At 35.0% G+C, this 16,497-nt stretch overlaps 1 protein-coding gene across 1 annotated transcript; it reads left to right on the top strand.

The window, feature by feature from the left end:
* Nucleotides 1-5,199: 5,199 nt before the first annotated feature.
* tnfsf18 (TNF superfamily member 18) lies at nucleotides 5,200-15,815 on the top strand. The gene is made up of 3 exons (XM_056452289.1): nucleotides 5,200-5,481; nucleotides 12,721-12,790; nucleotides 15,068-15,815. Exons 1-3 carry the CDS (start codon nucleotides 5,281-5,283, stop codon nucleotides 15,406-15,408), a joined length of 612 nt encoding a protein of 203 aa, XP_056308264.1. The 5' UTR covers nucleotides 5,200-5,280; the 3' UTR covers nucleotides 15,409-15,815.
* Nucleotides 15,816-16,497: the final 682 nt, after the last annotated feature.

Genomic DNA, 16,497 nt, shown 5'->3' with positions numbered 1-16,497 from the left:
TGTTTTCACAAATCCATGAGAACCGCTTTGTATGCTTTGTGAGATGTTAAATTTCTCTCATGAGTGCCATTCGTGCCTGCTGTTCTTGCATAAATCCACCAGAGGCCACTGTTGACTGACTGTTAGACTGACTGAATGACTGACTGACTGACTGACCGACCAATCGACTGACCCATCCTCTTCCTTCCCTACCAATTTTGTTGATTGACCCGCCCACCCACTTCCCTAAACCCAACCAACAATTTTCAAAAGCAATACAGAAAAATAAAAGCCCTCTTTTGATTTTTACCACATTTTCAGATTTTACCACATTCTCACCCAGTTATTTACTTGTTTATTTTATTTTTGCATTCTGTTTTTGTCTTACCTGCTTTCTGGAGCCGTTCTTCACCGGGCTCGAACCCCGTCATCGTGGTCAACTCCTCTTTGCGTCTCAAGACCGCCGACGTAATGGCTAGCAAACGGGACAAACTGATTACAGTGGGAAAAGTAAGTGGTCAGCTCAGGGGCGGACTGGCCGTCTGGCAATTCTGGCATATGCCAGAAGGGCCGGAGCAGTTTTAAAATGTGGGCCGGTCAGGTTTTTTCTTTTTTTTTTTTTTTTTTAAATATGTATTGTTTTTGCATGCTGGCAGCTTTTATCTCTTGCAAGATGTGAATATAATGCTGCTGTTGATGACAACAATAATAATAATAATAATAATGATGATTGATAATTATAATAATGATACATGTTAAGCATTTGGGCCAATCGGCGACGGCCGGCCGGTCTCGAGATGGACCGACCCAATCAGAGGCTGTGGATTACGCTGATGTAATCAAAATCTGGCAAGATGGTCAAACAGTAAATGCAACACAACGCAAGCTAAAGTTAATGTCAAAATATGGACAGTAAAAAAGGAAAGGCGGTGCTGAAAAGGTCAGAGAGAGCAAGAAAAGGGCTCTAAAATCAGATGCTGCCAAATGCATAAAATTAACCGAAATATTCGCGAGAGGAGGTGTAAATGCATCGGAGGACAGTAGCGCGGTAGAGGAGGTAAGAAGGGAACAGAAAATAAAGCAAGTCACACATCGGATGCGCCGCAACACGGCGAGCACATGACAGTTGAAAGTATGGCACATCAGACGCGCATATTCACATGACAGCTGCCGACTTGTGTACCTTAGAAACTTTTGTTTAGAAATTAGAATTCTAAAATGCATGGCGTTGCGCGGCGCGACGCTGTGCGTCGCCGAGCAGCGCTTTTGGTGTGTGACTGACCCCTTAATTATACTAAAATATAAATAATAATTAATTTTAATGTCATTCACGCTACTTCTGACAGTTTTTGACAGTAACCTACACTGTGTTTAACAGTTAACTCAGCGTGGAACTCCCATACATTTTAAAATATCATTATAAGCAGATAACGTGGAATTTAGGGTATACACAGAACAGCTATAGCTATAGTACTGTAGGAAATTGTAGTCAACTCTAAATACATAGCTAGTCTTTAAAGTAAAACATTAAATGCATGCATATGTCACAGTATGTAGGTGGAACATAGACTTCTTTTACAGGCAATATTGTAGTATATCTATGCAATAGTCAGACATTGGCTTGCTTATGTTCTTCCTTTCCTGACTCCTGTGTTCATCTATTCAAACTAGAATGTTTCTGGACCCAGTGGCAGTGCAGATAGCCTGACTGCTGCAGCAGCGTCAAGTGTCATGGAGGTAGGAATACAGCCGTAAGAGAAACACACCCTGACACAAATGCTGACAGTTTCTTAATACTGTGTACAGAAAACTGATATAGAAACCACAAACCAGTTAGGGGTTGTCAGTGGGGGCTAGTTCACCACAGATGTCTGGTCAGTCAGAGGCAACGAGCTGCAATCATTCCAGAATTCTTTATTCTTTTTCCACAAAGTTTCCAACAAGTACTGAGCATGCAAGTGCTAAACATCACTTCGGAGTATCCATGTAGGTTGGTGTGTGTGTGTGTGGTCCCGAAACAAATAAGAATAAACTGTCTGATTGCCAGAAACACTTCAAAATAAAAGCTCATGTAAGCCTTTTTAAGACTGTGGCTAATTAACGATAAATTAACCCCTATGATAGGAGTAGCCTGTGAATGTGTGTCACACACACACAAATGGAGATGCAGCACTAGCAACACTTCAGCATACTTTATATCAAAAAAAGCTATATATCATGAAGGATTAAAAATGTACAAATCTGCTAGTACACACAAATATTTCTGCTTTTTTGTTATATATTGTATTGCCTTTTGTGCTACTGTTATTACTTAAGTGTAATAACGTTTTTTACAGACGCTAGGACACATTTCTCTATATAGGACACTTTTGCAAAACTCTTGACACAGTGAGCACAACAGAAGTCTATGTGGGCTGAACTAGGGATCAATTCTCATTGTTTTGGCACAAAATGCATTTAATGATTACATCTCTCAAATTTCATCAATTCTTTTCTCATTCAAACACAACAACTGACAAAATTATTTGGACATACAGGACATTTTGCACATGCTGCGTGCTGCGTGTCCATTTGTGTGTAAAGCTCTGTGTGTGTGTGTGTGCGTGAGACACATTCAAAGGTTACTTCTATCATATAATAGCAGACAAACATTTTTTTATTAAGTTTTTACTGTATGTATACATTTTTTATAAAGAGGTTGTTTTTGTTCCAGTTACATACATTTAAATGTTTTAATATCTATTACATTTGGCACTGCGTATATTATTTCACCATCTGTACACTAATATAATGTGTGGATGTGCGTGTCCATCGGTGGGGCTGTGTCGGTGTGGTAATGTGGGCTGGTGTGGCTACAGTGCCAGGGCTGAATTTTTGTCCCAGTCCGCCCCTGGGTCAGCTGGTAAGCGCGAAAAGGAATGGCGCCATTCCGCCCTGGAGCGTTCCTTTAAAAAATTAAATGCAACCATTTGTACATCTAGCTACATAATTTGCTGTCTCCAGAAACGTATATACGTTTTCAGAATGAGCCTAAGTTCCATTTATTAAGACAACTGAGGTATTTTGGTATGTGTCAGACACTGTTAAAGACTTGATTGAATGATTCTGTGGTGTCTTCTGTGATCCTGTATGCTGAAACCTGCTGGGGAGGGGGACTGTTGGAGAAGGAGAAAAATCAAATGAAATAAGCTTATATAAAGGGCAGGTTCTGTTGTGGGGTGTGTACTACTTACTATAGAAGAGATTGCACAGGATCAAATGATGGACAAATTTGTCAGTATGATAACCCACGATAATCATCCCCTTTTTGATATTGTCCAAGCGTGTTTAAGCTTGTTTAGTGCAAGATTAATTCAGCCCCCGTGTTACAGAGAAAGAAACAGGAAGTCATTTTTACCAACAGTGATCGGATTGTATAAGCAAAGTCATACTAGATGGATTATGCTGAATTGTAATAGCATTAGATATGGACAAGTGTCTACTCATTTGTAACTAAGGTGTGCAGTATGAATGTAATTTTATTATTGTTTATATATATATACATATATATATATATATATATATATATATATATATATATATATATATATATATATATATATATATATATATATATATATATATATATATATATAGACTGTATGTAATTTATTTTATCTATCTTTGGTATGGAGAGCTCTGCTGTGACGTGAATTTCCCTTTGGGATTAATAAAGTCTAACAAACAAACATGAATTTGCAAAAATAAAAGGCTGGGTCCGAAATCGCATACGTCCATACTATATATAACGGTAAAATAGTATGTGAGCAGAGTAGTAAGTCCGAATTTATATAATTTAAAAAAAAACTGTATACGAAAAGTACTCGGAAGACCTACTAGTTCCAGAGAGATTCTGAAGTGCGCATGCAATGCACATTACGCTATGCCATGATGTACCGTGAGAGAACTCATGAATGGGAGTGAAGTGACGGAATTGACGTAAGTAGGTCACGTAATAATGACAAAAATAGTTTATTTTATATATATATATATATATATATATATATATATATATATATATATATATATATATATATATATATATATATATATATACTGTATGTAATTTATTTTATATATCTTTAGTATGGAGAGCTCTGCTGTGAAGAGTGAAATTCTCTTTGGGATTAATAAAGTCTAACAAACAAACAAACATCAATTTACGAAAATAAAAGGATGCATCCGAACACATTATGCTATGCCATGATGTATCGCAAGAGAATTCATGAATGGGAGTGAAGTGACAGAAGTGACGTGAGTAGGTCACGTGATCATGACAAAATGACGGTGGTAGTACGTCTGAGTTACATTCATACTACTCACATTCATACTGTATAGAACGTACTTTTCTAACGGTCGTGTAGTAAATTTAAATTCAAATGCAGTACCTACTGTACTGAGTAGTAGGCAATTTCGGACCAGCCAAAGTCTCAGCAATATCCGATTCACAAAATCTTGAATTAAATAAAATAAACAAATTTACTAATTTACAACAAATCTTTAACATTTCTATATCGCTTTTACAATGTAGAATGTGTCAAAGCAGCCTAGCGTAGACGTTCTAGTAAATCGAAACAGCTTCAGTCCAGTTTTCATAGTTGACGTTCAGTTTAGTTCAGTGTGATGTAAATATCACTGCTAGTCTAATGTAAATGTCAAAACTATACATGAAAATCATAGTCATATAGGATTGGAATCCTATTATCTTTTGCACATGTCTGAACATGTCTCAGAATTCCAATGTATACATCGCATACTTACTCCACAACATGTCAAAACTTGTTTACTTTTTCCACCGCAAAATTTACGCCAAGAAACCAAAACCAGCACCTGTACACAACAGCCCAGCACAGGTCTCACATAGTGCGTCACATGTGGCCTACAAAAGCTGATGGTTTTGTAGTGAGAAAAACTCCCAGCAGACTATTAAAGGGACTATGACACCTGCTTCCCTCGGTTGACAGCAAGTAGGAGGGCCTGTCCCTGTCCCTGAAGCTGTTTCGCATTGCACTTCACCCATGCTTTAGGGGAAAGTACACTACAGCACTCCTCCTGGACATCTGCTGAGAAACTAAACAGGAACACACAGACGCTCACTCGCGCAAACACAAAGCCACCGTACAGGAAGCTTAACACATTCTGAGGTTTGTCTACGGGCCAACCAGAAGACGAGAGGTAGAGGCCACGCTCATTCGACACAGTCAGTTCCAGCATAGGAGAACTCACCAGTGCTTACACTCACTCTTCTCTCGCTGCTGCATCATGTCTCTGTCTGCCGAACACTGCTGTGATAAAACTGGAGACAGGGGTGGTGGTGGTGGTGGTTTTGGAGGTGCTTTGATCCATCAGAGAACTCTGATTCGGGGACTGATCATATGGGTCACGCTACTCACTCTTGGCATGGCAGCTTCAATATCTCTGCATTTCATCCCTAAAGAATCAGCGGCTGCTAGTAAACAACAGGTATGGATAAGAAAAATTGGTCACGTTTTATTTTAGGTTTAATTCTTGCTATTAATAATCTGTTAACTATGACTTTTGCCTTAATTAAATCCTAATTTGCTGTTTATTATAACAGTTAGCTAGATAGTAGTTTAGGTGTTAGGGATATAGAATAAGATCATGCTGAATATGTATTTTGTACATAATAATAAACAGCCCATTTCTTAATAGTATGCTAATAAGAAACTACTGTAGTTACGAGTAAGAATTAGTACTTATATTAAAATCGAAGCCCCTTTCTACATGGTGACATTTATGAGTTCGACCTAGGCATACATGAAAAATATTATAGTAAATACTGCACTGTAAAACATAAAAAAGTTAAGGTAACTCAAACCATTTGAGAAAACCGATTGCAACAAACCATTTAAGTTCAAAAACGAATTCTAATGAGTACTGTGAACTTAATCCATTTGAGTAAATGAAGCAATGGGCACAGTAAAACCCAATAAATGAAGAGAACTCAGACTAACTGAGTACTGTAAAACCAAATAAGTTAAGGCAACTCAAACCGTTTGAGGAAACCGATTGCTACAAACTATTTGAGTTAAAAAAAACAATCTTTATGAGTTCTGTGAGCTTACTCCATTTAAGTTGAAGTAACTCTTTTCAACTGAGTAGAATTAACTTTCAGTCAATTTTGAGTTACACTCAAATTGAACTACACTCATTTCATTTGATAAAGTTGACTGTTGGGTTTCACAGTGTATAGTGTTTTTGAACTATACTTTAGTAATGTGTATTATACTGTATATTTTATAGTATTACAGCATACTGTAATATTAAAAAGCATAGTTAACCAAAAAAATTAATATTTATGAAATATCGAGAATGATAGTGAACTGATAATCTACAATAAATACCCTATTATAGTTGTAGAAACAACAGTGTTGGGTGATTGGACTATATCTCTATAGTTGTTGTGTTACCTTGGTGAATATACAATTACCATCACAGATTAATTCAAGTACTTTATTATGTATGGTTTATGTGGGTTCATTTTAAACTTTATTTCCCAATTACTTAAAGAATTACTTGCTATACCACTGTGAAATACATTAAAATACCAGTAGAGTGTTTGGAGAATGGTTTGATTGTCCACAAAACAGACATTAACTTGAGCTGGCATGTGAACTTACTCTTCACTCATTGAAGATATAGTTTGTCCAAAAATGAAAATTATATCCTCATATTTACATCAGTTACATCAGTTTCCAAAAAAGTAGACATTAAAGAATGCTGGAAACTGATAATTGACAACAGTAGTAGGAAAAACAAGGTCACACTTTAATTTGATGGTCTGTTTGTTTAATTTAGTTACATTGCATCTACATGCCAAGTATTTCTCATTAGATTATAAGTAGACTGTTAGGTTGGGGTTAGGGTTAGGGTTAGTGTAAGTTGACAAGTACTTGCAAAGTTTCTTATAGTCAGTTAAATGTCTGTTTAAGGAGCAGTATCAACAGCTATTAAGTAGACAGTCTACTAATACTTAAATGGTCCATCAAAATAAAGTGTTACCAAAAACAAATACTATGAAAGATAATGGTTACTATTTTCCAACATTCTTCAGTATATGTTCTTTAGAAAGAAGAAAATACTCTAACTAGCTTAGAACAAGTCAAAGGTGATCAAAAATGTTTCATTTTTAGGTGAACTATACCTTGAAATTCCACCCAACCACCTTGCATAGTTATGTATAGTCAAACGAATGCATGTAATGGGCAATCAAACAGCACTAAATTAATTAGTGAAGCATAGATTGTTTTGCAAAGAGAGATTAGTAGAGCAATATGTATGATTTAAGTGTTGGGAATTGTATTGTGTAAACTGGTTGTTTTGACTAGTGTTGTGATTGTGTCAATTGGTGGGATCCAGTCAGACCGCAGCGGCTGCTGACTCAAGACCGCAGATGGGGGGAACGCAGATGTGTGTAATCACAAAAGACTCAGATTAATATACTGTAGTGATTGAAATAGATTAGATGATATTGATATTAAATGTGTTGTAAACATAGAGGATTTGTATACAGATGTTATTTTGCACCAATCTAAATAGTATCAACTGCACTCTACAAAGGTTTTCAGTTTGATAGGAAGAATCACATGGAGTATCCAAAAGATACTTTTCAGAGAAAGTTCTTTTTTTCTTACATAATTATTTACACAATTATGTTATTCTGTTAATTACGTTTTCTTTTTGACCATTCATTTTTATTATTAACTGCATTTTTGGGAACCTAAAAATGCAATCTTTTGAAAATGGTTTTGTTATTGTAACTGTATTCCAAAACACCGGTGTATCATATTTTCTCATTTTACTCTGGGACTTCCCCATTCTGGTGATCAACCCTCCCTTTTTCAGTACCTATTGATCTATTGGACGTCTCCAGCAGATTCGATTTTTCACCTGAAATTGAAAAGTTAAGCTTTACAGCTTTAATTACATGACCCCCAATTTCAACTTCCCTCTGGGAGTAAATCGCACAGACCTTGATTTTAACCCCCTCTTGTGAGTAAATCTCTTTAGCTAGCAAAACGTAATAAAAGGTCTTGATCTCAGCCAGATGCCAGGGACTTCAACCCCCCTGCAAAAGTTATCTGTGGCGGGTCATCGTCTCAGAACTTTTATTAATTATGCTGCTATCCCACAGAGACAGATCACCAGTATGGTGATTTGGCCCAAGTTAACATTTTTAACTGCCCAATCAGACACATAAACAGGAATAAAAGAGACAAGTATAAAAATTTATAAAGAAACATCACCAACGACTGGTCTGGAATATATAATATAATTTTCTTTCACATTATTGTGTTTCATAACTCAATACTGAATCAGTTGATCTACACAAATATTATGTTACATAATGTTACATACCAGTAGATATAGAGGCATAATGCATTAACCCTCTTATTAACCTATAATTCTGGTAACACTTTAACTTCCAAAACGACCTAGCCTAGCCCTTGAAAATGATGTCATCAATTACTCATCTTCCACTTATTCATTCTTCTGTTGAATTAGATATAAAATTCATCTTTATTTCTCTAGCGCTTTTACAATGTAGATTGTGACAAAGCAGCTTAACATAGAAGTTCTAGTAAATTGAAACTGTCGTTCAGGTTTTCAGAGTTGAATTCAGTTCAGTTCAGTGTGGTTTAATTTTCACTGCTGAAAGTCCAAACACTGTAGAGCAAATCCCTCAATGTACAGCTCAACAAGTCTTAAAACCAAGCAAGCCAGTAGTGACAGTGTAACAAAATTTTGCCAATAGAAAAAAATCAAGGAAAAAGCCTAAAGAGAAACCAGGCTCAGTTGAGCACAACCATTTCTCTACTGATCAAACTTCCTGTGCAGAGCATAAAAATGATATTATGAACATTTTGGAAACATAGCCATTGACCTCCATAGTATTTGTTTTCTGTTTTCTACAATGGATGTCAATGGTAATCAGTTTTCAACAATGTTCAAAATATGTCATACATCTTCGGAAACAACTGAGCAAATAGTGATTTTTAAAAAAAATATCTTTAGGTGTTAGGCCCAATCCCAATTCTACTTACATTAAGGACACTATTTTAAGAAATACTGCTATGGGTCATCTTTCAGAAAAGTGAAAAACAACATTTATTGTTGCATCGATTGAAGAAGAGGTTGGACAAAACATATTGAAAGAGTCAATCAAAATCTCAGCCAATCACAATTCTCAAAAAAAAAAAATAATAAAAAAAAAAATATATATATATATATATATATATATATATATATAAATGTCACTTGTTGTGTACAGTAACACTGTCACTGTTTTTCATTCAGAAGGACTCATCCCTATACCCAAATTCTGAAGGGTTTACACTCTGAAGTGGCGATACTTGGAAAATATGTGATATGCTATATTGTCATTTAGCGTACATAGTGTATGAGTGTGTGTGAATTAGTGTGTATGGGTATTTCCAGTGCTTAATTTGTAAATTGCGAGGTCCCGGAACAGATTGGGATAACGGATCTGGCATGTTACCAGTGGAGGGAGAGGTCTCGTTCGTGGGGGGGTGTTGCAGTGGTGTCGCCGACTAAAGTGAAGAGTCGGGAACAAAGTAAAGAGAGGGACCGATTAGGCATGCATGTGAGGAGGGGGATCAGTAAAATAAGGTGCCGGATCAGATTTCAGACGTGCCAGATCTGGATGCGGCTTGTCCTGGCACAAATTAATACTGGGTTGCGGCTGGAAGGACTTCCATTGTGTAAAGCATATGCTGGAATAGTTGGTGGTTCATTCAGATGTGGCAACCATTGAAAAAGAGACTAAGCTGAAAGAAAATGAATGAATAAATTTAAATAACTGAATGACTGATTCTGATTGGCTGTTGTCATTTACTTCTCTTGTCTCCCAGCATTAGTATTCATTTTCAGCTCTAGGTTCAGCTAACAGGACCTACACGATAGGCGAAGATAAAGATAGTAAAGGCCCTCTCTGATTGGTCAGATTTGGATAAACAACATGTGGCACACAAATGCTTGGAACATAGAATGAACTTAATTTATGGCACTTATATGGATATTGCTTATACTGTTTTCATGACAGCGTAAGTTTTTAATGTATTGTCCAGCCCTACTTCGAACGGATTAGGTCATAGGGATGTAACCTTCCAAAAAGAATGCAATGTTTGACACCAAACAGCTTCAGATCTTGGTGGACGGAAGTATCCATTAATTGTACCCTTCGAAATCCTTCACCATTTTTGAAAACGTTATTTTGGAATGACCTTTAATATGACCTTGAATGGAACTTCAATAACGTGAACAACATTGTTTTCACACCGAAGGACCCTTCAAAGAGTGATATATACTGTATGGAATGCATCACCTGTCTATGCTAGATGCTAACACAACTAAAGACAATTATAATCAGTAATTCAGTCTGCACCAAATGAAATGTGACACAATGCAACAAATCAACAATAAACACATCACCTATTTGATTTCGAACATGCTCTAAACACTCCATTTTACGCCTCAGACAGATTTTAGCAGGAATTTTGTCATGTCTAGTGTACATAATTTTTAGCTGTTGTATCATGTCTAAACTTTAAACTATATTTCAAATACTAATTCGATCTTCACCGGGTGCATTGTGTTATATCTGGTTAGAATATGAGGTAAAAGTACAATAAAAGGATATGCTTTACTTTTAAGATCCTTTAGTACAGCGTTACTCTACAAAGTATGTAAATCTAATATAAATAAATAAAGATCTGCACAGTTACAGTAAGTAACCATTCGATTGAGTCATTTGTATACAGTATGTAAACAGCTCATTTGATGCCAATGTGGAAACTCATGTCAGTATTGATATTGCTGATGAGTAACAATCCTGATCTCTTTTTCCATCACTGTGGAGCTCAACTTTACCGTAGACACTTCTGTTTTTCTGTACAATGAAAACTGATTATAACGATTAAGCCTTGATATCATGCCAGCTGGAAGGCTGAGCCTTGTGTGGTTACTTAAACATGTCAAAACATGTCCAGGTTACGTATTAAACAATTTAGTGCAAGAGAAAACTAGAAATGAAACATTAGATACAGAGCAGCATCTAATGCAATTCTATTTTGCCAAAATCCTTGAGTCATTGGTTTGTCGCTGTGCCACGATACCTCATTTCTCTTATTCTCGTCAAAAAACAACAACAACAACAATACAGAAGTAGTTCTGCTTTTTCCAGATGACGCTCAGAAGAGCATATCGTGACTGTGTTACAGAGGTTAACTGGTGGTTTAACTCAAAAGTAACACCTAAAAGAAATCAGAAGTTGATTCTGATGCTTGAAAACGAAATTGGTTAAGTTCTGAAACCATACTTTCTCTTGAAATTTGTCTTTTTTCCACACACAAGAAAAGGAAAGAAAAAAAAAAGCACTGTGCAGAGTACTGAACTGGTGAAAACAATCCAGCAACCGCAGAACAGACATTATGACATCATTCCACTGAGGGGAAATGCCTCTGTCACCCCTCCTCTTTCCTGATGATGCGTTTCGTTCTTCTTGCTGACATCAGAAGAGCTGCACAATGCACATTTCTACAATTTATACTCATTTGGCAACTCAGCCCGAGGTCTCTGTGTCAAATGTTAATCAATATCTGTTGCTTACAGGGATAGTCCACTCAAAAATGAAAATGAACTCATCATTTATTCTCCTTCATGTGGTTTTGAAACAACTTTATTCTTCTTTTGAACACAAAAATTTGTATTTTTGCTAGGATCCATTGACTTCTATAGTAGGAAAATAATTACTATAGACCATTTTGAGGGATGTAAACAATAACAATGGTCCTAATGTACTTCCTGTATTACATTTTTAATTTCCATAGCTCCCAGGAATCCAAAAAGGTTCCCATGTTGATAAATAATGTTATGGAAGCTGTTTTAACATTAAGATATGATTAAATTGCCTCTTGTTACAGTTATGAAATAGTTTGGGCACAAGCAGGAAATGTTCATGGGCCAATGACATGACCACATTGAAATGGTCTATTGGCATGGGCCCCAGCAAACAGGATTTTTCAGAATATATTTTTGTGATATAATACAGAACAAATTATTGCAGATGTTTTGATTTTTTGGACTACATATCCTTTTAATATGTCAATGACCACCATTTGGAGAAAAAAAAACACTTCTCTGAGAATCCGATGTATATTATAATGTAGGTCTAAATGTATTTCAATTATATTTGTTCTTCAAATATTCCAATTTAAATGCCATAGGTGTCAGCTACAGTATACGTAAAGTGACCCTCGTGTTGGTTGGACAGAGATAGAGCTGCATTGTGGCTTTTATGTTTTAAAAACTGAAACATAAAGATGTTATGTTGTAATTAAAGATTCCAAGAGAAAGGTTTATAAAGAGTAGGAATGTAAAAAGAAGTTATCTTCACTGGTTTTAAATATACAGGCAAGCTCATGAAAGCTTTAGTTACTTACAGTATGACTCTAATAAGTAACTAAATAATCTATTGGAATCGGCGATGGTTTAGTCTTGTGGGTTTTGACATTAAACTTGCAGATCTTTATATCTAACTATTCTAAATTCTGTCTGTTTTTATTTAATAGTTTTTGTACTACATTTTATGGGTATAATTACACAATGTGTTAGAGATCACAAGCCTTCAACTTACCAACATCTTTCTTTCTGTCCCAACAGGGTTCGGAAACAACCATCAGTAATGTTTATCCTGGAAAAAAAATTGATTTAATGACATTCACACCGAACTGTAAGTCAGCATTTAAATATTTTAGACATTTCATATTTTGACTTAATGTGTCTTCTTATTCATCATTGTTTTGGTATTATTCTTTCCTTGCTTGTGTTATACTCATAATGTAATTATGTTTAAAATAATAAATTGTACTTAAAATTATTTGGATGCCTAACAAATTATATTTTGTGTGGCTTAACCCAAAAATTAAAAGTAGAAGATTTATTTATTTATGTATGTATGTGTGTTTTTATGTATTTGTTTATTTATATATTGCAAGATGTTAGTAATTATGTGACTGAAATGTTATGCTAGTTTTACCTTTTACCAAAGTAAAGCTCAAAGTGTCTTCATTCAAATGATGCATACTTTGTGTTTGTAGCTTACTGCAGTCAGGAACTGTTACTATTTAAATTTAGGTAGGCGTAAATCCAACACAATCTCACGGCAATTCGTAACTTTTTGATTTAGAGGCTAATTCGTACGAATTCGTACAATCTAATTTGTACAATTTAGTACGATTTGCTCATCCCCCAATGACGGTTGGGTTTAGGGGTGGGGTTAGGTGCCACGCCTCCTTTTTAAAATCGTACAATTTCATACGACTGAACTCGAATGAATTTGTACGAATTAGCCACTAAACTAACAAAACGTAAAATACTTACGTTTTCTCGTGAGATCAGGCTGGTAAATCCCCAAGATTGGGTGCTGGCTGACAGGTTAAAGGGAGAGTTCAGCCAAAAAGGACATTTCCTCACAATTTTCACATTCAAGAAGTTCTGAATATTTATAAACTTGTTCCGTTGAACACAAAACATGATATTCTGAAGAATGAAAAAAGCAGACATATACATCCATAATAGGCGAAAAATACTCTAAAATTTAAAAAAACATCCTCAAAATATCCTGTGTGCCTTCAAGTATCAAGCTTCACTGAAAAAAATATGTCTACAAAATTGTTGCAAATAATGTATATATGTTGAATATAAAAAAAAAAATTGTAATGTTCAATTTAATTTGTTTGTTTAAATTCATCAAGTTTATACAATTTTGTAAATCCAATAATCATCTTTTTTCAGTATATGAGAACATATACTGAACATATACTTTTATGTGTACATAAAAGAGAAATAACAACTTTAATCAACAGTTTCTTCTCTTCAGTGTCAGTATAGTGTACATGTTCATGCACTGTAAAAAAAAAAAAAATATTGCAGGGTTCCACACAATTCATTCAAGTTGTCCCAACACAAATTGATAAAGTTAAGTTAATACTTTTGACAAATTTATGTGGATTGAACATAAAAAATGAAATTGTCCCAATAAAATCTTAAGACCTGTGTTGTTTCGGCTTATTTTAAATAAGTAGTTTGAACGAGCAACAAAATTGACCTGATTTCACCTAAAATACCTTAACAACATGAGGGTGAGTAATTAATAACATCATTTTCATTTTTGGGTGAACTGGCCCTTCAACTTGTCAAGCTTTCTATGTACTATAACTACTAATTTAGGTACCTTTATCAACAACAATAATGAGCTACACTGAAAAAATACTGGGTTCCACAGAATTCCTTGATGTTGTCCCAACACATATCGATGAAGTTAACTTAAATTTTTTTGCAAATTTAAGTAGATTTGACATAAAAAATTAAGTTGTCCCAATAAAACCTCAATAATTGTGTTGATTCAGCTCTTTTTAAGTAAGTAGATTGAACAAACAGCAAAACAAGAATCAGATCCCATGTGCTCCAAATGCTGGCTTTCACACAATTTCTTAATTTTGTCACAACACAAATCGATTAAGTTAACTTTTATGAATTTTAGTCGATTGAACATAAAACAATTAAGTTTCCTCCCCAACAAATTTAACATTTGTGTTGCTTCAACTCAATTTAATTTACTTGATTAAACATGCAGGGCTCCACACAATTCATTCATGTTGTCTCAACACAAATCAATTAAGTTAACTTAACAAATTTAAGTGGTATGAACATGAAACTATCAACTTATCCCAAAAAATCGTTTTAAATAAGTTGTTTGAACAAGCAGCAATAGTTTTTTTGAGCATGGGGTTGGGAATGTCCACAAGCGGCATGGGGATGTAATGTATCCATACTTTTAATATTTTAGAATATTCTAAAAGCAGCTCGTTTAAACACATTAATCATAACATACTGTATTATTCAGAGTAAGGTAAATAGCCTGATTGGATTGCTGATGTCCATATAAATTTACCCAGTGATTGTATTGAAGCACAGTAACTTAACTAGCCCACTAAATGGTTAACAGGGGAAAACACAGATGTGGAGCTCCTGCAGTGGAACACAGTTGCTGAAAAGTTCATCGAAGGAGAGGAAGAGCTGATGGTGAAAGAGGACGGCCTTTATTTTCTGTACCTCCAGGTTACTCTTGACCCGAAAAAGAAAGAAAACCACACAGTCACGGTCCAAACAAAGAACCAAAGTGTGATCTTAAAAGGTTACATCAACGGATCAAACCTCTCAACTGGCTTCATGGCCACTGGAATTTACCTGGATGGTAAAGATACTTTTTATGTGACCTGCAAACCCAAAGCCAAAATCCAGAACTCTCACACTGAAACCTACATGGGTGTCATCAAGCTTGGCTAAATCTCAATCAAGATTCAAAACTGTGACAGTATGAATGTGGACTCACTGAAATTTAAAACATGCTGGATTAAGCATATGGCATTTCAATTTGGTATGAAATGTTTTTTTATTTATTGCTTAAACTGACATTTGCAAGGCTCATTTGAATATATTGCACTATAATTTAAGCTTTTCAACACAATGTGTCACCCGGTGTCCATGTGTGAAGTCGAATATTGATTGTCGCCCATGTAAAATTGGGACCCTGTTGATGCACTTTGTAAATAGATAAATATAAAGATACAACTATTGAGAGAAAAAATTAAGTGGCCACTCTCAGTTTTTCTGGATTTAAAATTTATAGTTGCGTGTTTGAAGAAAACGTAATTTGTGTTAATTCTGTAAACTACTAACACGATCTCACAGCAATTCGTAACTTTTTGATTTAGTCCCTATAATTCGTATGAATTTTAACAATCTCATTTGTACAAATTGCTCATCCCCCAATGATGGTTGGGTTTAAAATTGTAAATTTTTTTAAAATTGTAAATTTTTGTATGTATATGTATTTATAGGGTTATTCCAACAAGTGTATATTTTTTAAATGTTCACAATTCAGAGGAGTTTAAAAATTGGTATTTGGTGGAATAACCCATTATGATCCAACACAATCTCAAGGCAATTTGTAACTTTTTGATTTAGTCACTAACTCGTATGAATTCATACCATCTCATTTGTGCAGTTTGGTACGATGTGCTAATCCCCCAATGATGGTTGGGTTTAGGGGCAAAGTTGGGTGCCACGCCTTCTTTTTAAAATTGTACATTTTTGTACAACTTAACTCGGACACATTCCTACGAATTAGCCAGTAAACGGACAAAACGTAAAATACTTGTTTTCTCATGAGATCAGTCTGAAACTACTGATGATATTTCTTTGAGATAATAAAAAAGTTAAATTACATTTAAATAAATAAATATATAGTAACATTGAGCATTTATATAACCTCAAAATAAAATTATTTTCTTTTTTGTCTCTAAACATATTTAGTTTTCTAAATATCTAAACATTTTAAAATCAAGAAGCATTTTCAAGACAAAACTTTTTGTC

This window comes from Danio aesculapii, chromosome 3 (genome assembly GCF_903798145.1).
Source record: "Danio aesculapii chromosome 3, fDanAes4.1, whole genome shotgun sequence".
NCBI classification, from domain to species: Eukaryota; Metazoa; Chordata; class Actinopteri; order Cypriniformes; family Danionidae; genus Danio; species Danio aesculapii.
This window is presented reverse-complemented; position numbering and strand designations above follow the sequence as displayed.